General features: G+C 43.8%; 2 protein-coding genes across 4 annotated transcripts in view; both read left to right on the top strand.

The window, feature by feature from the left end:
• Window positions 1-9,576, top strand: part of LOC121091244 — a 65,534-nt gene extending 55,958 nt beyond the window's left edge. For 2 of the 3 annotated variants that reach the window (XM_040600691.1, XM_040600700.1), the window contains exons 18-20: window positions 1,519-1,642; window positions 6,428-6,518; window positions 7,592-9,576. In XM_040600691.1, the coding sequence (XP_040456625.1) occupies window positions 1,519-1,642; window positions 6,428-6,518; window positions 7,592-7,666 (290 nt within the window). In that variant the 3' untranslated portion in view covers window positions 7,667-9,576. Of the gene's footprint in view, window positions 1-592; window positions 635-1,518; window positions 1,643-6,427; window positions 6,519-7,591 lie in introns of those variants that run through there. The other variant, XM_040600709.1, reaches the window with a different exon arrangement.
• A 4,110-nt stretch (window positions 9,577-13,686) lies between these two features.
• LRAT (lecithin retinol acyltransferase) lies at window positions 13,687-18,086 on the top strand. Its single transcript, XM_040600720.1, has 2 exons — window positions 13,687-14,242; window positions 14,756-18,086. Exons 1-2 carry the CDS (start codon window positions 13,703-13,705, stop codon window positions 14,906-14,908), a joined length of 693 nt encoding a protein of 230 aa, XP_040456654.1. The 5' UTR covers window positions 13,687-13,702; the 3' UTR covers window positions 14,909-18,086.
• The last annotated feature ends 3,586 nt before the right edge of the window (window positions 18,087-21,672 follow it).

A 21,672-nucleotide genomic window follows, 5' to 3' on the forward strand; every position in this document is an offset into this window, starting at 1 on the left:
TGATACAAGATTTTTCACATAAGATCTACGTATCAAGAGCTGTTAATGTTTTTTTAGATGTCTCACATTACTTGGGTTTTATTTTTTTTAATTGTGGCTGTGCTAAAACAACAGTCTGTATAAAACAAGTATATTACTAGGGAAATATCTGTAGTTTTCTGTTTAGCAGTAGTCGAAATCTGACGTACTAAGAAAAAAAATTGCATGTCATACTGCAAAGAAAGGTCTTTGTTTAGGGTAGCAAAGTCAAGCTCCCCAAAGTTAAGAAATGCCTTTTTGAGGTTTCCTTTACATGTCAGTTGCTCCTCCTTCGTGTCTGTGTGTTATGTAATACAATCTTTTGCTTGTCTGATCATGTATAATATTCCCATACATCTAATTTTAACATGCATATGGCTAAAACATTGACAGTGTTAGGAGATGCTGAAGTTGTTCTTGCATGTAAGAGGATGTTTTTATTATATTGTTAATCCAAATGGTGTATCTCACTGTGCAGTCTCTTTACATGGATTGTGCTGCTGCTTGCATTGTTTAATAATTCCTTCTATTCCTTACTTCTGCATGCAACAATTGGCTCTCTTACTTGTTGGAGGATTGAGAGCGTGTGGTGTTCAAAGCTCAGTATGAATTAAAGGTGCGTTTGGGATTTGATTTGCTATTAGCTGTCATGCTAAAATTGATTAATTCTGTTCATTTTATGTTTAGGGATATCGTTTACTTGTCCTTGTTTGTGAAACTGGTTTTTGGGTTGAAGAATGAAAGAATGTTGATTTTTATTTTTTTTATTATTATTTTTTTATTCTTTTTCTTTCCCCGTGGATGACCACTGTTGCAATGTAGCATTGCCAAACCGTCAGTGATGCATCACTGACAGACTTCCTCAGATACAGACACTACTGCTTTATTAAGGAACAATGACAAGAACAAACTTGACCTCTAAGATTAATTTGGCTTTGAAGTCCACAGATAAAAAGATCCCCGTGACACAAATCTGCTTTCCTGATTCTGCTGTGGAACCTCTCAACTTCAGGATAAAGTTACCTGAAGCTTGTGAAAGCATATTTACAGCAATAAAAATGTAATTGTGATTTCTCATGCTTACGTCAGGATCTCACGCAAGAAGTAGGGCAAGGACCGAACCTTCAGTCATTGATCATGCTGTGTTATCGGTAATTGCAATTACTTATCTAAGTCTTGGAAACCATTTAGGGGAAGACACGTGCCTGTGGGTTGTTTGTTGTGGTGGTGATGTTGTTCTTTAGGTGTCTTTCAGTGGCAAGGGACTGTTTGCAGCCAGAAAAATAATTAGTCTGGGAGCATTCTTTCATGTCATTCTCCACACTAAGTCTCTACTGACAGAAGGAAAGCTGTCATACTATTGGTTTTTATTCAGGAGCTCATTAAAGAGGATCCATATACATGGTTTCAGTTAGGATCTCAAATCAGTTTTGAAAGGGTGAATACAGATCAGTTTTAACAGCTGCTGTTCCAACTAACACAAAGTTATACACCTAACAGGTGTGATAGCACGGCATCCCCTCTACTATCCGTACCTAAAGAAAACTTTAACAGCCGAAGCCCTGGAGAATTACTTCAAACACCTTTTAAAGCAAGAAGAACCTGTAAAAGAGCTAGTAACAAGGTGAGTCACTTGCTGTTTGGTCCTCAGTTGTACAGTAGATACATGATGGTATCGGAAGTTATCTTAAAGTATGTTAACATAAATATTACAAACCTGTGTGTATTGTTTTCAGTACATTTTTATGTATCTTTCTTTCCCTTTTTAAGTAACAGCTTGAGCAGTATTAATTGAAAAAGAATAATAACTTGGGCCTCTCCTGCAACTGGACAAAGGTAGTGAATCCATTTAGTGAAGGCACTTAATCCCAGAATTAGCACATTAGCGTTAGGGCTATTTCTTTGTTCTGTTCGGTACAGAATGTTTCTGCAAAATAGAAGTAACTTCTAATGTCCCTTGGGAAAAATATCTTCCCACTGTTCTTTGAACCATTTGGAGCCTCTTACCCACTTTTCTGACACATATACCAAGCCAGAACTGAAAGAAAAAAACCTCAGCTAATTTCCATTTTTAATATATGAAACGGAATACATCCTGAAGAGGACGCTTTTACCTGGTATTCATCTGCAAAAGAATGTCCTCTGCCAGCGGATGGCATTATGTAGTATTTTTGTTTTCATGGTGGTTTTGGCTGATGCTCGGGGTCCTTCCCAGGGACTGGCACGTGAGACACCCACTGTTCCTGTAACACGAGGTAATAGGGCTGTTTCTCCTAAGGATGTCCAATAAAACAGTCAACAGAATTCAAACCTTTTTCTCTCTTCAAAAACAAACAAAAGCTTAATATTGCACAAACCATTGAGTCTTCTAAAACCTGCTTTCATACAAAGTCAATTATTCTGCAGATCTGGAGATTCTGCCAAACCCATTATGTATTTCCATGAGTAATGGATAAACCCTTAAGTGTCTTTTTGCTTGTTGAAACAGCTTGAGTCAGAAAGGTGCAGCTCGAAGTTCAGAGAGAGCTTGGAGTTACTTTAACCCCTGATCTTTGAGTTGTAAGTGCCATTCTTTGTCTTCATAAGCGGCTCAGTGCAGGTCTCACCCACTGTTTCATAAGTGCTAACCAATCTATCTAATAAACTGATACCAAGAAATGTGATTGAGTTTCCTTTGAAACGTAAAGAAGGGAAGAAATCCAAAATGTCATGCCTCTTAATGGTACTTCTAGAAATTGATTTATTGTCGTTCCTTAATGCTGTTTATGTTCATAAAAAAAAAAAAAAAAAAGCTAGAATTTGCTGTGTCTGGGTGAAGGCAATTTATTGTGGTTAATTAGATTATCTGTTTCTGGGTTTGGCTTCCTTTAATGATGTGATAATGGAGCTCTGTGAGTGAATTGAAAAGCTACTGGGGCAAAAGAATAAAGCCTTTTGTGGAAATATTCAGGATTATAAGGAATAAAGAATTATAAACTCATGTGCTTCAGATTGTATAGTTTGTTTTTACATTACTTGTTTATTTTTTCGTTGTAACTGTCATAAAAAGAGCTACCTTACTCTTTCATTTTCCTTCGTTTCCTTTATTTAAATTGCGAGTGGTTAAGAAACATGCCAGCCATGGCTCTGGCTCACTACAGAGCAGAGAAATTCAGCCAGTTGTCTTTCATTCTTTTTCATTTAAGCTATTAAATAGGTGTACTAAACAGGGAAAAGGTGGGATTATCCTGATGGAGAACACTGAAAATTTATAAACTTCCACATTTTCAGGTAACATAGTGACAAAAGGTAGTCTTTCAAACCCTGTGTCCCAAAACCCCAAACCTATGCCATTGCTTCTTCCCCTTATGTAGAGTACATTCTTAATAGATCTGATAATCGTAAGATATGGAATAACAGACTTCTAATTTAGTGGTATTAGGTCAGTCATTTAAGAAGGATAGTCAGATTATCCTGTGAGAATTTGCTGGCTTCATCTTCTGAAATATGGTTGTTACCTTTGTGTTATGAGAGCATCCTAGTGCTCAAAAATAAAAAAAAAACCCACCTGATTTCTTCTTCTGGGATATTTTTACTGAGAGCTGAAGAACACAGAGTGTGGTCCTGATGCTTCTAGATTGCTTTTTTTGTAGGTACATTTGTTATGGGGGGTGGGGTGGCTGGAATACTTCTCTATAGTATAGCTCATATGTAAATGCCTCTTTTAGCCTATGGACTCGGTTCCTGATTTCCTCTGATGTGAGGAATCCTATCTCTTCCTTGATTTAAATGCATTAGATAATTTCTGTTACCATTATTAGTTCCATGCATTTTAACAGGAAATTCAGAGGGAAACCTGCCTTTGAGCCAGCATGGGCAGCACTGGGAGGGAAGTAGTTAGGCAGGCACCCCATTGTGCGTAAGCATAGGAGTTCAGCTACAACAGTGAATTTTCCTTGTTTTACTGGTTTCTGTCACAGACTTAATATTCTTGGAAGGATTTATTTGTTCTCTGTGCTTTTTAAAAGCAGCTCTTAAAACTTTTGATTGATTTGTACAATTAGGTAACATTTTCTTCCTTTAGATCTCAGTTAATTAAACTTAAATGGTTTAATTATGCTGGATAAAAGCATGCCAGCATTTTGGTTAGTGTGTTGTTGCTGCTTAAGACTATTACGATGGTTGTAGTGGTGTTTTTTTTTTTTTTTATTGTGGGAGTGTATTTTTTTGTGCGGAAATATATTGGATGCTCAAATGCTTCAAACAGACTTTGAACGTGCTGACCTTTGTGTATTATATTGTAAACCTAGTTTTAGCTAGAGTATCTCACTGTAAATATTTCCTCAAAGTACTTGAAGGGAATTCACCGTTCTGTAACGTTCCAAATTAAGATCTGTTGCTAGTATTACATACTCCCTCTGCCAGAATTACTGCAGAAAGTAAAACTAAATTCTTCCACTGCTTTTACTGTTTGCTTCTGCTTTTATAAGCTCTTCAGTTTCTTTCCTGATTTGTCTACGCGACTGATTTTCATGAAACGTTTTTTCAGACCTGGGATATTAGCTCCTGGAATACATATCCCATTAGTCTAGTCCTTGTGGAGAGATCGGCCAGTTGTGAAATTGCTTGATGCCTGGAAGTCTTTGCCAGTTCTTCAGAGTAACATTTGCAGTGTAGTGTTTTGGTAGACCTCTAGCTTTCATGGTATATTCTTATTGGAAATAAGTCTTGAGTTTTTTAGTTGAAAATTTTGTGGGGTCCTCTGATCCTGCTATGTGGTGGATTATGCTATTAGATTTACTAAATTAGGTAGAAGACTTATTGTGGAAATGGCTTTATTCTTCGTATTCCTGTTGTCTAGTAGAGCACTGTTGAATTAATTGAACTGTCCTGCATTCCCAATGGATTTGCCTTTGAGCATGATAATGTTGCCTGGCAACAAGTTTTCAAGGAAGGTCAACGGAATGCTAACGCCAGGGTTTTTCCTAATAACAACTAATAATGTTAATACTGAAGCAGAGTGTGGCAATGAAAGGGTAGAAGCAACAGCGAAAAGCCCTCGCCTGGCACACAGGCACAGAGACTCCGTGACTACTGCTTGCAAGAGCATAGCAAGAACCGAAGTGTTTGCCAGGCTGCTCAGCAGGCTCATCTCCTTCCGTGAAAGGTTTGCATCCTGTGCCCAAGATACAGGGGCATACAGAGCTGGGAACAGCAGCAATGACTGCAGTTTTCAAAATGCTAAAAAGGAGCTGAAAAAGATAAACCTCACAGTGACAAAGTCAGCGGTGTAAGAGCACTGCAAGAAATTCCAGCTATTGAAGGGGACAGATTTGAAGAATCTGCCCCAAACAGATGAAGATCAGGTAGGTGGGTAAGGAAAAATAGGTGGTGTTGGAGGAAACGTGATTTAAGTTGCAGCAGTAAAACATCTGGAGGCAGAGCAAGAATTGGATACCATCTTTCTTTGCTATTCCTCATCTTGCTGATGTTCTGATTAAATCCTTTCCTATATAAAAAAGGAAAGCTATTGAGTCCTTAGACAAAGAAAATATTGGAGAAAAGCAAGAATACAGGGAAGGTGACAAAACGCTGAAAAATTGTGCAAGGAGAAGCAAATGGAAATACGCTGTAGACCTATTTATGGAATTTGAAACAACTTTGTTAGGAAACCACAGAGCCATTTGCCAAACTTCCACAAAAGTTTCCAGATTGGAACTGCACCAGTCAAAAGCAAGGATGGAAAAATCCTTACAGTGGCAATGGAACAGAAAAATAGGTCTGTCACAGTAAAATAAAATTTCATCTGAGCAAAGTACGTGGCTCCAAGAAAGCATTGAAATGTAGCTCTACTTTCCACTTGTTATAAAATTATCTGTAGTTGGTCATAGGAGTTTAATCTAGCGACTCGTTGTTGTATCTCAGTAATAAGGAGGATGCCTTCCCAGTTAGCTGGTAGCCTTTGTTAGCAACAGTGAATTCCAGGAATTAAGCGATGGTAGTTTTCAGTATTAGAACTAGGAAGTATTAAAATTACTTCCCTCTGCCCACTGTGTTCTCAGAGTTCATATTAGATCTTGAACTTCTTGTCTGCAGAGCCTTCTGTATGGGCTTTAACTCTTAGGGGAAAAAAAAAAAAAAAGTAGAAAACAACCTCATTAGAAATGAATGAGTCATGAAGTTGAATAGGAGAATGATTACTTTATGATCCTACTTTAAAACTGTTAAGGGCTGTTGATTTGGGGTAAGGCAAAGGAACAAGAAGGTAGGGAAGGCCATGGGTTAATCTTCAGTTAACTTTTAGGCTTGACTCAGCAGTGGTATGCCGTCACAAGCGTGGAATTTTTGCATGCTGTCTTTTGCTTCACGTTCTGTACAAGCCTTTTGTACAAATTCTTCTGAGAAATAATGTGTAGATTTTACCTTGCAGATACGAGTTGCCAGGAATCCATGGATTAAACTTTGTTCTGAAGAATTCCCTTGGTGGTGGTGGCATAGCATCCCTAAGAAGTGACCCACAGGCATGTATCGAAGCATGTGTTTTAATGCAATTCTTTTATAACTTTGTATTACACAGTCTCTTTATAACCAGCTTTGGGGCTGGAACTGTAAGCTTTTAGTTTTGACTCTTCGGTTCCTTTTACTTTCCTGTTAATATACATTATCTACCTAATTGTTTTAAGTTTTAAGATTTGTAAACAACACAGGGAGGTAGAAGGTTTATTTAGAGTATTTGGTGAAAAAGATATGTACAAGGAACTACTAAGAGAGTCTTCCAATCAGTTGCACTCATTATGATGCGCTACCTGTGGTTTTAGATGCACCAACAAAATTAGCATCTCAAAAATTTTTGGAGTTGTACTAGACAATTCTGATCATTTCCTAGTACGTACAGGAACTGTTAACTGTATAACAGCTCCTCTAGCTTAGCCTATGACTCCTACAGCTAAAATGTTAATAATATAAATCTGAAAGGGCAAACTAGATGGACAGAAGACCTTTTGTGTTGACGTTATGTGAATCTGAAACTAACTTTTTTAAAAATTTGAAACATCTAAACCTGAAGATGAGATCCCATAATGCGGCAATGCTGTGGCTACGGCAGAGCACAGTTCTGCCAGCATAGGGTGACAAATGCTTATGTGTACAAATAATCTCAGCGTGGTCAGGAGGACTGTTCACAAAACAAGGTCATGCTATGTATGAATCGGCTAGCAGAACTGACCCCAAATAAATTGATTTTAGCACTAGGTAAGAAGTAAATTGAAGAAACTATTCAATCTGTTCAGGTTGAGATGCTTGAAAACTAAACTGTACATTGTTTTCCTACTTCATTGCATTCATTCACAAGTGAGGAAGCCAAATAAATGAACAGGGTAAATATAACTCTGGATAACTTACAATCCAGGGCTTGATATAAAACTCACCCAAAATGTGTCTATGTAAGTATATGTTGAGATAAATACTCATAAAACTTAAAAACCACACTGCATTCAGGAAAAATGCCTTATGAACCCATTTATAAAACTTATTTTACAAAGGTGGTATATTTAGATGGCAAACTGTAATGTTGATTTGGGTGTTTTTCTTACAGGGCAAAGCACTTGGACAGATGCTGTTGGATTTCCAGATTAAAAATGTTCCCGATTTAAAATCCCTGATAGAGTAACAGGTGTTTAATACATATGCTTTTAACACTGAGTGGTATAAAAACACGTTATAAACAAGAATGGGCTTCTTGAGTGAGAGATATTTTAGTGTGGGGTTGGTTGTTGGGTTTTTTTTAAGTCAAAGAGTAGCAATTAGTGACAGTTATCTCTCAGAGGCTTAGCTATATGGCACAGATTAGAAAATGTTTTGAGTAATACCAGACTAATGGCTTTGTCTGTGACTGATAACATTTCCTGTGTGGATAATACATTGGATGAAGAATTAATTTATTTCCTGTAAAATAGAATTAATCACATTGCAACATAACATTTAATTATGAGACGAGATAATCTTTGGTCCAAGATGGAAATTGTCTCCTGTTCAGTCCGTCTCGCTTTCCCTTCTCTCAATCTTTATTGGAAAATTAAATGGACCAGCGTCGTTGAGCTCGTGGCAGCTGCGTTTGTCCTGCACACAGAGTGTGTCTGGGCAACCTGCTGTGCATCGTGGCGGAGTCAGCACCGTCTGGTACTGGGTGACAGCCTTCCCCAGCAGGCAGTAAGGAAAAGTCGGCGTTGTTACCGTTCCAGAGTGACTGGTAGTAAATTCTGACCTTTGGTGGTAATCCACCGAGCTTCTAGCACTTTGCCCAATTAAAGACAGGCTTTATTATTACAGCTCCCAACATCTCTTACTGATTAATCTATCAGTTTCAATTTACAACTTTCAACTGATAGATTAATCAGTAAGAGATTGCAGATCTCTGTGTGGGAATAAATCTGGAGATGAGGAGAGTGCAGTGAGCTAGTCCGCCTGCTCGTGCTCTCTCGTGGAGGTGCATTCCTGGCAGGGAGGCGGTGCGCCTGGTGGTGGAGGGAAACCTCGTTTTGTTTCAGGGCTGTTAAGTCCTCGTTTGCTGCAGCAGAGTTCCACCTGGATTAAATTCTGGGCTGTCATTTGCATTGCCCTTCCCACAGAAGGGTCCACAAACTTTCCACAGAAAGGTCTGTCTCCTGCTGCAAAGGAATACCCTGTTTGAACGCAGCGTGCTCCATCCCTCTCCAGACTGCACCATCACCTCCCTGGCTCCCCTCCTGCACAACATGACTGGCATGTTCAAATTCGGGTACTCCTGAACCTCTTGACCTGATTAGGCAGGAACTTAAAAATCTGTATCATACCTCCTGGGACAACATTGTGGTGGAAATTCTGGCCCAATGACTAACTGTATTTCTTCTGCAGAAGCCGTAGAAATATTACTCCACAGGTTCAGGCATTTTATATTCCCAAGCTAATATTTTCATTTATTTTGGGGGGACTGTATTAATTGTTTAGTGCTGACAAAATGAGACTACTCATATCGGATAAAATCAGGAAAATAAGTATTTTTTTGTCACCAAAACTGTTAGTTGTTCCTAAATCTCAATCTGTGCTATCACTACTATTAATTTGCTAGTCTCTTGCTTGCTAATGAGGACTATAAAGTTAATTGTTCCCACCTTTTCTCTGGTTTTGCTCATTTGAATGGAAGGTATCATAAGTGAACACTTTACCCATCTAAATATATTACTCTCTTAGCGAGTCCTAAGTGCTGTGTATACAGCATGATTCAGTCTAGTTGTAAAAAATGAGTCATTACTTCATTGCAGAAAAATATCTAACTTAACTTCAAAGGGAAAATGGCATGCTGGCTTTATTATGTTTACAGTTATTGATTGTTAGAAAACTCTTGTTAATAACTTGGAAGCCTGTTAGTTTAGCAAGACACAGAGGTATTGAAAGGAAACAAAGTGGGAGACCCGAGTAGCAAACCTACAAGGATAAAAAGGCTACAGTAAATATTTGCAGTTCACTCGATATGCTGTTTAAGTGACTGTAACTGTGTATACAATTATTTTTGAATAAAAGTGAACATTTATGAAGTATAAATTTGCTTTAGTCATTGATGTTGTTTCTTTGACTGGAGGAGAGCAATACTTAGTTCAAAGGTTCTTTGATTTGGGGTTGTTTCACTTGCCTGCAGTTTCATGCATTGTCTTGCTGGTTCCCTTCTTCCTTCAGATTTTGTCTGTTCAGTCCCCAGTCTTTGTTAAATACAAAAACTGAAGAAGTAAATGATACTATTTTCTAGAGAGCTGGTCATTTACAGCTCTACAAAGGAAGCTGTAATTTGCTGAGAAGAATGGTACAGTGTTCAGATGGGTTGGGTATGGCAGTACAAAGGCGTTATTTCTCTCTGGAGTTGCCCTTTTGGATGCTGTGAAACCGTCCTTCAAACAGGCTTTCTGTCCATTATGCGGTTCAGCGTACCAGCTGAAACCAAGTGGTACTGCTTTTCAGATACTTTTCTCACAAATTACAGCCTGTAAAAATCCCTATCCAAAGATTTTATTCTCCTTGACCTCCTTAACAGGTTTTGAATTCATGAACCTGTACTGCTGGAAGTGGTCCCAGCTGACCTGAAAGCTTGGTAAAGCTGCATTTGTTTCTTAATGTACAGTAGAGGTTGAGTAATTGAGAGAGCTTTGGTAAAACATAAATTGTACTTGAAGGTGAGCGTGTATGCAGTCAGCACTGGCTTAACTTCAATTTAAAAAAAAAAAAAAAGGCATTTTGCCTGCTTGTTAAACCAGGGCTGTTCCTCCTGCGGGCAAGAATTTAAGCTTCCAGTTGCCTTTCTTTCCCTGATTTGTGTTAGCTGTGTGGGCAGGATGGAAGTAGTAGTGCCTAGTGTATAAAATAAGGTTCCATCTAATATACAAGTTTCGGTGTAATGGAAACTGGCTCACACCTCTTGCCTGGGAAGTTTTTGTGCTGTGGCTCATCTGCATTGCAAAACAAGGGCTGCCTTCTCTTACCTGTCACAGCCTCCTTGCCACAGCTCACCTAACTCTCAAAAACAAATAGTTTTATCATTAAATTATTCTACAGCAGCTAGAAGTCCAAAAAAAAAATATTTTGTCAGTGTTTGTTGTTTAATATTTCAAAGTAATTTTCCCACTGAAATTTGTGTGTTAAAGGTACAAAAGTTATTATGCAGAAGTGATCCAAGATAAAGGATGTGCCAGAGTGCTTGAGGCATAGAGCATATTCTCAGTTTAGCCATCTTCCATGAAGCCATTTTTCCACTAAAATACAGGGGTGATTTTCCCCTTTAGAGGAGAGGAAAAATAATTGCAAGTATACTTTTTAAATTTTGTTTTGCATCATGGCCCTTTGAAAGTTAAATAGGAGTGCAGCCCTTAACATGTTAAAAGCAGGAAATGCCGGGTGCAGGTTGTCTTTCTAGAATATGGAAGGCTTCACGCAGCAATTACTTTGCTGTGTTGTGTGAAGTGTTCTGCAGACAGCAGCGCTTGCAACAGTTGCAAGGTGGTGGCTGAGCATTACCTGGGTGGATTTCACCTGCTGCAGCCGGGTGCCTGTTTTGGCTGGGGGCGCAAAGCAGTTTCCCAGACCTGCCTGCTGTGTAATGCAGTTGGGGTTGTTCCGTTGGGGAGGGAGGGGGGAGGCTCGTGGGTGCCTCAGGTACGAGGAAATTGCACTGCAGAAATGTCGCACCTCTGCCCTGACTTCTTTGAAACCCTCCCATGGAGTAAGACTTCGAGTCTCCTCCTCGTGACTATTCATCTTCAGTTTCATCCTGGTTTCCTTTTCGGATTTACGTGAAATGGACCCTGGTGATTTTGGGATTAAAGCTAACTAGCGTTAAGGAAGCAAATGAAGGATGCCTCCAAGTAAACCATTCCGCTGGGAAATGGCTGTTTCTACCAGGGCGTTCAGCTGACTTCCTCAGCCTTCCTTCGGGCAGGAGAGAGAAACCTGCACTGTGGGACATGAAGCGTCTCTTAACACCTATTTCAGCAGGGACCATCCAGACGCTCCCTTGGCAGCTTTGGGAAGGGTCTGGGGGTGGGGGGTGGGGGGTGGGGGGTGGGGTGGGGGGGAAGCTCTGGAGATGGCAGCACAGGGCAGAACCAGGGCTTGCCCTTGCAGGAGGGAGATGGAAACCTTACTGTGCTGGGACTCTGGGGAGTCTTTGGTAACCTCCCAGCAGTGACACAATGCTCCAGCTCTGGACCAGGTGCTGTGGCTGTCACCAGACAGGTGAGACCCTTTATCAAGAGGAGGGAGTTTAATATTCCCCCCCCCCCCCCCCCGTCCCTTAAAAATAACGTACTAGTTAAAAATGAGAAAAGCTCCCCCTCCTCTCCCTGTTTTTATTTACTAGTAGCAAAAGCTTCAAACCTTCTAAATCCATTTAAATGTGGATTTGAAAATATGCTGGTTTAATTATGTAATTGCGTGGGGATGGTGGCTAATTCACAGGTTCGTACCAGCATCACAAACCACATCTATAAGGTATTTTCTCTTTTGTAAGTGATCCCATTTGAAGGGGGGTGGGGTGGGTGGGAAAGCTTGAGAGGACTAAGCCTCTGTTGCATAAAAATTTGGCTGAGACTCTCCAAAGAAAATCCCAAATGCCTGATCGCTCTGGTCAGAAGTGTGTGATCTGACCACACGAGGTTATGGTATGGCCCTCTGTGCAGGTGAAGCAAGGTGAGGATAATTTTCAGTTCCCCAGGAAGCTGGGCTGTGCTCCAGCAGGAGGAAGCAGGAGGGCAACGCCAGCCATCATTTTTTGCTGGCAAGCAGTGAGGTTACCCACTTGCCTGAAATATTTTCTTCACTGAGGAGTGGAAAACTGGCTTTGGGTCATTGATAAGCCTCATCTTTCCTGTGCAGAAGATCCTGCCTGGGCCTTGGTTCTGTATCCGTGGTGGTAGGAGGCTCTCACCTGCTGGATCATTCATATCCCCTTTGCCTTTCTATTCATACTAGAGCTGTTTCCCTGCTGGAAAGAAAAGGGATGGGGAATCTTTTTGCTTTTTTGCTCGTGTGACTAAAGAGGTTCTGCAGCTCGAGGACGGTCTAGGGATTTCATTCTTGACCCACAGGCTCTCAGGTTTAAAGTGACTAAGGAGAGGGGAAAAAACCTCGGTGTTCCAACACGGTTTGCCTGTGGAGAGGCGCCAAGCAGTTGCACGCCAGCGCTGCTCTCCCTGCTTTCCGGATTTGTACCTGGCGCCGTGTTACAGTGAGCAGCCCACAGCCTGCAGGAGGATGGCTGAGGCGAGCCGGCAGCTGCGGAGCCGGGGCTGGGGGAAGATGCTCTGACAAACTCGCTCATCCCCCCGCGCACCCCGAGTCTCACTGGAGCCGGGGCCGGGCGGCGGGGGCTGGGGAAGGGATGTAGGCTCGGGGGGCGGCCGGGCCGCCCCTCCCGGGGCCCTATCACCTCCCAGGTAAAATGAATGTCCCAGCCATCATCCCGCAGTCCCCGAGGGGGCGGGAATTTGCTGGGCTACTGCAATTTAACTGGCCTCAGCCGGGGCGGCTTTGTTGAGCCGAGCGGGCTGCGCTGCTGCGGGCTCCGTTGCCAGGACCTGTCATTTACATACGGGATTAGCAGGGACAACTGCCTCGGGGATGCCTCCCGGCTTCTCCCGCTCTTTCTTTTCGGGCGAGTTACATTATAAAGGGGATCGCTGCCCCCCTCGGATGCCCGTTTTCCTCCGAGTCCCAGTGCCACGGCTGTCCCCTCTCCCACCGCCGGGCGACACCGCGGCAGCCCCCTGCCCTGCCTCCGAGCCTGTGTCCCTCCGTGTGTCCCTGTCCTGCCCCGTCCCCGCCCGCGGCCCCGCAGGTCCCATCGCCGGGGGAAGGAGGACGAACGGCCGCGGCGCCGGGAGCCCCGCGCTGCGCCCCCCAGTCGCACGAAGGGCTCCGGACGCGCTTTTTCCTGCCATCCCACCCGGGCAGCGCCGGGGGAGGCGGAGGGCAGCTGGCGGGACTGGCCGGCCCCTGGGTGCGAGCTGCTCGGCCCGGGGCGCCGGCCGCCCCGCCATAAATCTCGGCGCTGCCCGGGGCGGGCGCTGCCGCTCGCCGCAGCCGGTGGGCTGGCCCGGGCCGCCCCGCCCCGCCCCGCAGCCTAGAAAAGCGGGGCCGGGCGGCGGGCGCTGCTCGGCGGCAGCGAGGGCTCCCCCCGCCGACCATGAAGAACCCGGTGCCGCAGGCGGCCTCGCTGCTGCTGGAGAAGCTGCTGCTCCTCGTCCACGTCCGCCCGCTGCCGGCGGGCTCCGGCGGGGAACCGCCGCCGGCCCCCAGCTACTACGACACCAGCTGCTTCAAGCGGGGCGACCTGCTGGAGGTGCCCCGCACCCTCTTCGTCCACTTCGGCATCTACCTGGGCGAGAACCGCGTCGCCCACCTGATGCCCGACATCCTGCCCGTCCTCACCGGCGACCGGCGGCAGATCCAGCAGGTGGTGACCAACAAGCGGCTCATCCTGGGCGTCATCGCCAGGACGGCCAGCATCCGCGTGGACACGGTGGAGGACTTCGCCTACGGCGGCAGCATCCTGGTCAACCACATGGACCGGCTCTTCGAGGACCAGGTGCTGGCCAGCGAGGAGGCGGCGCGCCGGGCCGAGAAGCTGGTGGGCGCCACGGCCTACAGCTTGCTCTGGAACAACTGCGAGCACTTCGTCACCTACTGCCGCTACGGAGCCCCGGTCAGCTTCCAGACCGACAAGGTACGGCGCCGGGGAGCCCGGGAGCCGCTCCGCCGGGGGGGCGCGGGGCTGCCGGGAGGGGCGGTGGGCGGTGCCGGGGGCGGGGCTGCCCTTCCCGGGGGGGCCCCGCTCCGCTCCCCGAAACGGGGTCAGCCGGCACCGCGCCCCCGGGGCTGCCCCCCGCCGGAGCTGACGGGCCCCCTGCCCGCAGCGGTGCGGAGCCGCTCGGGAGGGCGGGTGACCTGGCCTCCGCTGGCTTCCAGCGGCGAGGAGAGCGACGCTGAATTCGCGGGACGGTTAACAGGCACTTAAAAAGCAGCTCCGGAGCTACCGGAGCCCGCTGGAGCCGCGGCCGGTACCGGGGCCAAGCGGGGCCGTGAGCCAGCCCCACTCGCCCTGTGCTGCGCACTGGGGAGCCCGCTGAGGGCTGGGGTGCTCTGGAACGGAGGGACTGGGCAGCTCCAGCTTGCCCCATTAGAGCTTTCCTCTTTAATCCTGATCTTTTGCTTTTTTTTTTTTTCTTCTCCCCCCCAGTTCTGTGAGACTGTGAAGATGATTATTCGGGACCAGAGGAGTGTACTTGCTTCGGTGCTTGTGGGACTAGCATCAATAGTCTGCCTGGGTTTGGCACCCTCCACCACGCTCCCCACTATCTTCATTCCCTTCATTCTGTGGATGGCTGGCTAACGGCCTGCTCGGAAGCTCGCAGCCACTGTCTGTATATAGGATGTATGCTACTGTATTTATGAAAGCATCAGTGTCACGTAAAGTTTCTTAACCTTGTGTGCTGTTTTTAAATACAGCTTTGTCTAGAATGCAGTGCACAAGGCATAGCTTACTGTGTAAGCCGAATAATAGATTTCCTGAATCTCTGTTGGTACATTTTAACACACTTCGAAATCATGAAAAAGTAGGGTTGCGATGCAGTTCTGCTCCTTGCCATTAGCCATAAGTGATTCTGGTAATGCTTTCACGTTCTTCAGTTTCTTGGTTGCATATCCAGGGGCCATAACTATTAATAAAAATGGATGATGGTGTTCCATAAAGTGAAGGATGTGGAGAACAAACTACTTGCCTTTTCCTTAGATACAGCGTATATTCAGAAGTCACTGTCTTCATTCACTAGAATATCCATTAGTGGAGATACAAGTAAGTAAACTGCCTCGATTTGATAGCAAAGAAGAAAAAAAAGCTCTAGGCTGGGTGCTGTGGGAACACATCTGGCCGGATCAGCTGTAGTCATTTCCCTTCTGGGAAGTTTTCACAAATCTTTCATTTGTATGACTTGTATAAACACTTGCTATGGTGTTGAACAACTTTTTAACTGGATTAGTGGTAAGGAAAGACAGCAATTCTTCAGCATTTTCCTTGCTACTGGTAGTGGTTAGTATGGCTAATACAAATGGCTACAGAGGGGTTTTTTGAGATGCAGGAAGAAACAAGCTTGCTGTATGACAACTAGTGACATACAAATGTTGGAAGTTTCCAGCGTGCCAGGGCACATGGCAGGGAGGTGAAGGACAGATGCTCATTCTAGTTCCTGCCTTCCCTCAGCACTGGGACCGATGTGGATGCCATAAAGCATCAGGGATCACTGGAGCAGTTTCTGTGCTGGCTGTATTGTCATTTTGGATATTGCCTTAAAACAACATGCTGTCACGTGAAAGATGACATGTCTTTCTGCACTCGTCTCTTGTGAATAAGTATTCACTCGCCAGCAGTTGGTGCTAAAAACGTTTTCGTCTTCTGTTGAGGCCTTTCCATTTATCAATAACTTGTAAAGTTGGACTTGAAATCAAGTTCATCTAGCCAATTGTTTGAGCGCTAAAAAGCTTTGCTATTTTTTTTCTTAGCAATGTCTTGATGTATGCAGAGAAATTGTTCAGCAGCTGGAATGCCTTGCCTGCGATACACGCACTTACACGTTCATGCGCTGTGCTTGCCTTCCTTTCTGGTCAGAGGCAAATACGGTGGTGTCTTCAGCGAGGACTTCTGTGAGTGGTGTTCAGTATCCCGTCATCAGCACTGCTACTGAAGTGGCCACTTTCCCTGGTTTTAGATTCGTTTAACCATGCTGTATAAACCCGTCCTCCTTGCCCTAGACCTTACAGCTTCTTGAAGATTGGATTCTTGAACTGTCAGTCTATCTGGCCGCTCTCTAATCATCTGGCTGCTCCACTCTAACCGACGAAGAATGTAAAGACTGGGGTGAAATTCCAGGCTGTTAGGAGACGGCAGCATGACTGCTGCTGCCATCAACCAAGGGAGGATTTCAGCCCAGCTTTCAGTACGCATTCAATCTGCAGCCCAGCTCCAAGCAGCTGGATATCAATTACTGCTGGATCCTTGCAAACAACTTCTGTTCCGCTTTCAAAGATTGCCATGTGTAGTGTAACTGTTTCTGGTAAACTTTTCAAATTAAGGTGTTTTTTAATTAACATGAATTGCTTTTTCATCATGTATGTGTTAGTAATATTGACATAAATACTAGTGTGTTTTTTTTACTTGCTGTGTTAAGGTATGAACTGTAGTCATTACTGTAATTATATAAATAGAATTTATTCATTTAAAAATGTCTACCGGTCTCTTGAAATGGAGTGTAATGCTATAGCATTACTCTTAACGTACCCCAGTAGGGCACTGAACAGTCCATTAACATGCAGTTACATGGTGTCTGATTACAGGTAGGCTTTTCTTTTCCCCTTTATTTACTTGGGATTTATAAGCATTCCAGTAATTCTTACAATTCACTTATGCAATAAACAACGGGGTCATGACCAGTATCCAAATCATAAGTGGGATTGTTGGAAGGCAGGGAAATGTTCCTGCTCCAGCTTCACTATCAAAGGACCAGTGCTCCTGCTTTGCTAATGCTATTGAGCAAGAAGAATCCAGATTAGACTGGGGGGACTAAAGAGGGATTTTCATTGGTGTCCATGAAAGAAATGAAAGCAGTTCCTTGCAGACTTCCACCTCTATTAGTAGAATTTCCTTCAAAGAAAAAGTAAAGTTTTAACATTATGAAATACTACGAAATGGTCTAGAATGTCTCCTTGTATCCTTTCATCAAACAGAAGTAATAATATGGGCATAGGAACGGAAATTCAGCTGTGTGTTTGGGAGCTTTTTCCTACCAGCTCTAATTCTAGCAGAGATCTGGAAATTGTGTTAGAAGTCAGGCATGAGTCAAATTCGTCATACTCTGGGAGGAAAAACAAGGCTAGCAGGCATGAATTCTCATGTTCAGCTCAGCCGGTGGTGTTTGTGCCCTGAAATATTTTGGTCAATGTCGGCGTCAACTTTTTTTTCTGTAATTACTTGAGTAAAAATAAGCACATGCCCTAGGTGGAGCATTGCATTTCAGACTTGAGCTCAACTGTGATGCTGTTGAAGTGAAGGAGCTAGTTATAATAAGAAAAACACAGAAAACTGTGGAGCGGTTCAGCTGTTTGGAAATGTGTGTGCTTAGAAGTGAAATTGTTCGTTGGTAACTAAGTGATGGTGACGGGGAGTGTAAATCTAGAGTTGCAGCTCATTTTAGTAGTGGGGCTGTTTTGAAAAGCTGTGTGGTTAAACCAGAAGATGTAATGGAGGAGTATAACCATCACCCCTGTGCCACTGGGAAAGGCAAGTAGTGAAGACATCAAGTTAAAAAGATAGATGTTGCACTTCAAGCTTTCCAAAGAAAACAAAAATAAAATGATCATTCACAAGGCTTGAAATGTTTTTACAAACCCTGCATTTAAAAGGAAAAAAAAAAAAGTTGCTAAATGAAGGCATTAGAACAGTGAGCTTTCTGTTTGTATTTATTTTAGCTCGGAACATAAATGATTACTCATTTTGTGGTGAACAGTCATCTGCTGCTTGATTTCACCTTTGGGTCCTCCTGTGCTGAAGGAGAATGCTACATATAAATACCATTGAGGCTTTTAATGAAAACAAAATCATAGCAATACTTGTTGAAAGTCTGAGGGGGTGGGGAAGAGCGAATTAAACTTGTGTGTGACTTGACATCGTCCAGACAGGTTTTAGAAAGCAAGCTGCAGCAACAAGAAATATTAGAACTGTGATCTCTAGAAATGATACAGGTTTGTATTATTTATTGCATGCTCTCACATTAAAGCAGCACATACCACTAAATGATACAGGCCTGTGTTAGACAGTCATTAGTTAGCATCTCCTTTATACGTGGAAACAAAAAAAGAAAATGTCTCAGGTGAGACTTCAGAGCCATTTGCTCCTTATGCTTTGTAATAGCTTAGGACCCGATTCCTCTGAGTGCTGAACTGTCATGAATGGGCTTACTGACGGGAGATGAAGATACAAAAGCTTAGCTTTGAGGCTCTGCTGTAGTGCATTGCACTGCTGTAAGCATTACAGAAATCCTTCCAAACACTGCGCTGGTAAAATAAAACTATCTCCTTTGCTGTAGGAATAGATCACTAAAAGGGTTTGAGGGATGTTTTTGGCATAATTTCTTACAAATCAATTGTGTGCTGTGTTTTGTGGCTTAGCTTTGCTTCCAAAGTCAAGGGAACATTTAGGATATGGTCCTGAGCACTCAGACTAGGGAGGAGCGGGGTGATCTTTAGGAGACTTAAATTAGAATTATGTTGATTGCAGTACTGCAGTTGTGTCTGTGACAAAACTGATGGGTTGGTTACTGTTTCTGTGTCTCAGGGTAAAAAGCTTTCTGTAAGATGTTCTGTAGCTTTTTAATGTTTTCCCTGTTTATTAGGGAACTTTAGCCCTGTGGCCTTGTTTTAGTAGTTGCCTCTTCTCTATAGCATATCTGTGAATTGGAAAACAGTCGGCAGCTCTGTGAATGAACAATTTGAGGCTAATCAGCTGCATAGTCCCCTGCGACTACATCATGACACCTACAACTAGGTCTGAACAAGGCCATGAAAGTGTGGAAGGCAGGTAACGTAGGTTTATTTTATTTGTGAGGGCAGGTCATATTGAGTGTGCTGAAGCACCAGTCAATGAAGGCAGAGGCGTGTGCCTGTGAAGACTCACACTGCTTAGCTGGGCACGCTGGGAACAGTGATGTCTCTGCTATCCTGTCCCCAGCTGGAATTTAGTGGGATTGAGATGGGGTTGTATGTTAGGGCTGAGATTAAATGGATTAACTTGCCTTCCCTTAAATTGAGAGGTATGCCGTCAATGCCACAGACTTTAATCTAATCTAGTAAAGAAAATGGGCTGTGGTCCATCTTCTGACTACACGGTGGTACACTGTGACTCAGATCCATATAGCTAAACTCCCTCACCACTACAGTGTAGCTTCACTTCTAGTAACTATAGGTAGTGCTCCCTGATCTGCCTTGTCCCAAGGCACACTCCAAGAGTGCACTAGTTACCAGGGGCTGCAACTGGCATCATGCAAAGAGCATCCATGCAAACATAGATGTGACCTTGTTTAGCTGATTAACCTGCCCAGAATTTTAAGGTAGACATCCCCATTTGTTACCTAAAACCTTGAGCCCCTTCCTGATCGAGCAGCACTTTGAATGGAAACAGCAATACCGTTTTATAAAGAGTGCAAAAATGTGACGGTTACAGCATTTCTGGGGATCTGGGGGACCTGTTCCTAGGACCTTCTCAGTCCATCCTGCAGGAGACTTGCCAGACTTTGGACAAGGCTATGAGGTAGTTACCATTCACCTTTTCTAGTTTTATCTCATGGTTAGGACAGTGTTTACTGTTTTGTTTGGGATTTTTAAAATCAAGTTAGGCAACACCTTTGGCTTTGAATTAGAAAGAGAAAGTGGCTCTCCGGCCACTCGGTGTTGGAACAGGCTCTGTTCGGGCTCTGTGTATTTGCCCCCTCTAAGAGGGGTGTTGCTTCTTATGATCTATGGACCCCAGTGAGGTTTTGAGTGGGAACCAGATCCCTAGATACAGCCAGGAACTAAAAGTGCTGACTGGGACATTTCTGACTCTGACACAACAAAACCCGTAGCCGTTCAGAGAACTTTCAGTTAAAAATAAGGGAGAAACTATCAGGTTAAATCAAAAGTTTGCTGCTTTGCTGCAGCATTGCTTTAGTTAAAGCAGCTACCTGCTGTAACTGTTTCCTTTGGTTTCTTTCTTAAAATTCTTCCCTATTTCTGTAACTGGAACAGTAATCCGCTCTCTCTTTTCTGGCCAGCTGCAAGACTTGGTTAATATCTCCATAAGGTTGTGGGTTCCTTGCATTGGATGTATTTATTCATCAAATAAATGAAATCCATGGTTCCTTACCAGAAGGCAATTTCCCTGCCTGTGAAACCAGTTTTCTGTGAGGCTAAGGAGGTATGCTATTTAATATAATTAAGAATACACGCAAATGAAGGGTTATGCTCTGCTAAACTTGCCAAGCCACCTTATCTTCTGCTTCTGCATAGTTTAAGACCCGACTCAGATTTGCACCTGTGTTCCTTGCAGTTTCGCAGAAAATACCTGCACATTTCCAATTAGCACCGCACACAAACACGGGGAGGGGTGGGTCTGCTACTGCCCCACAGCAGGCAGAAGGTTAGTAACTAAATCTAACCAAAAGCGAAGAAATGGGGGGGTGAAGATAATGAGAGCCCTCCTGCACTCCTGGTGGAAAGATCAGAATTCGCTATTAAACGGAGTAACTTTTGCAATTTCTGTTTGTAGACTGGATTGGACATAGCTCCAAGTGGATGCTCAGGAGGAGGGAGGCACCTGGTTTCAACCATATTCATTTCGAGTCTGTCCAGACGATGCGGTAGTGCACTGTGTAAGTAGGCTGGAGCCAGCGATGACTCGGTTGCCTCCAGAACCAGCATAGCTGTGCAAACACAGAAGTGCGTTTAGCCCTCGGGGAAGAAGGCTGTTTGATTCAGCATCACATCATCCCAGCTCTGTCATGTTTGGGGCCTGAACAGGTAGCACCTCACGATCCTGTCCCGTTTTGCAGTCATACCAACCCGCCTGAAACAAGACCTCTAAATCATGCAGTTATGCCCCAGACAGTTTAAATTCCATCTCGAGCCTTGTTTTATTAATGGGTTACTTTACACAGGTTTCAGCTCTGTCAATTCCCGCGAAGTCTTTCTCGAAGTATCTAACCCTTCCCAAGCTTTGGAAGAGGAGCCTGAAGGCCTTGCTCAGGACTGAGAATTACCTCAGATGGGCAAGTATGTAAGGCTGCAATGCCTAAAGTATGTGTGAAGATGTAGCCTGTGATATCCAGTCATGTTGCCATGTCCCATTCCCCAGTCTTTCATCAAGCTCAGGACATGCACAAAACCCAGCTTCTCTGGAAATTCAAATGTGTAATAAACTAGGACATGTCCTGGACAAAGAGGTGAAAGTTAACATCTCTTCATCCAGTATATCTGCCATTTAGCACTGACAATGGCATGGTAAAGACAGCTTTTTATTTTCCTTTAGGTAGTACTCCCAGTTTCTGACAGCAAGTAGGTTTGGTCATATTG

The sequence above is a fragment of the Falco naumanni genome, chromosome 1 (genome assembly GCF_017639655.2).
Source record: "Falco naumanni isolate bFalNau1 chromosome 1, bFalNau1.pat, whole genome shotgun sequence".
Taxonomy (NCBI): Eukaryota; Metazoa; Chordata; class Aves; order Falconiformes; family Falconidae; genus Falco; species Falco naumanni.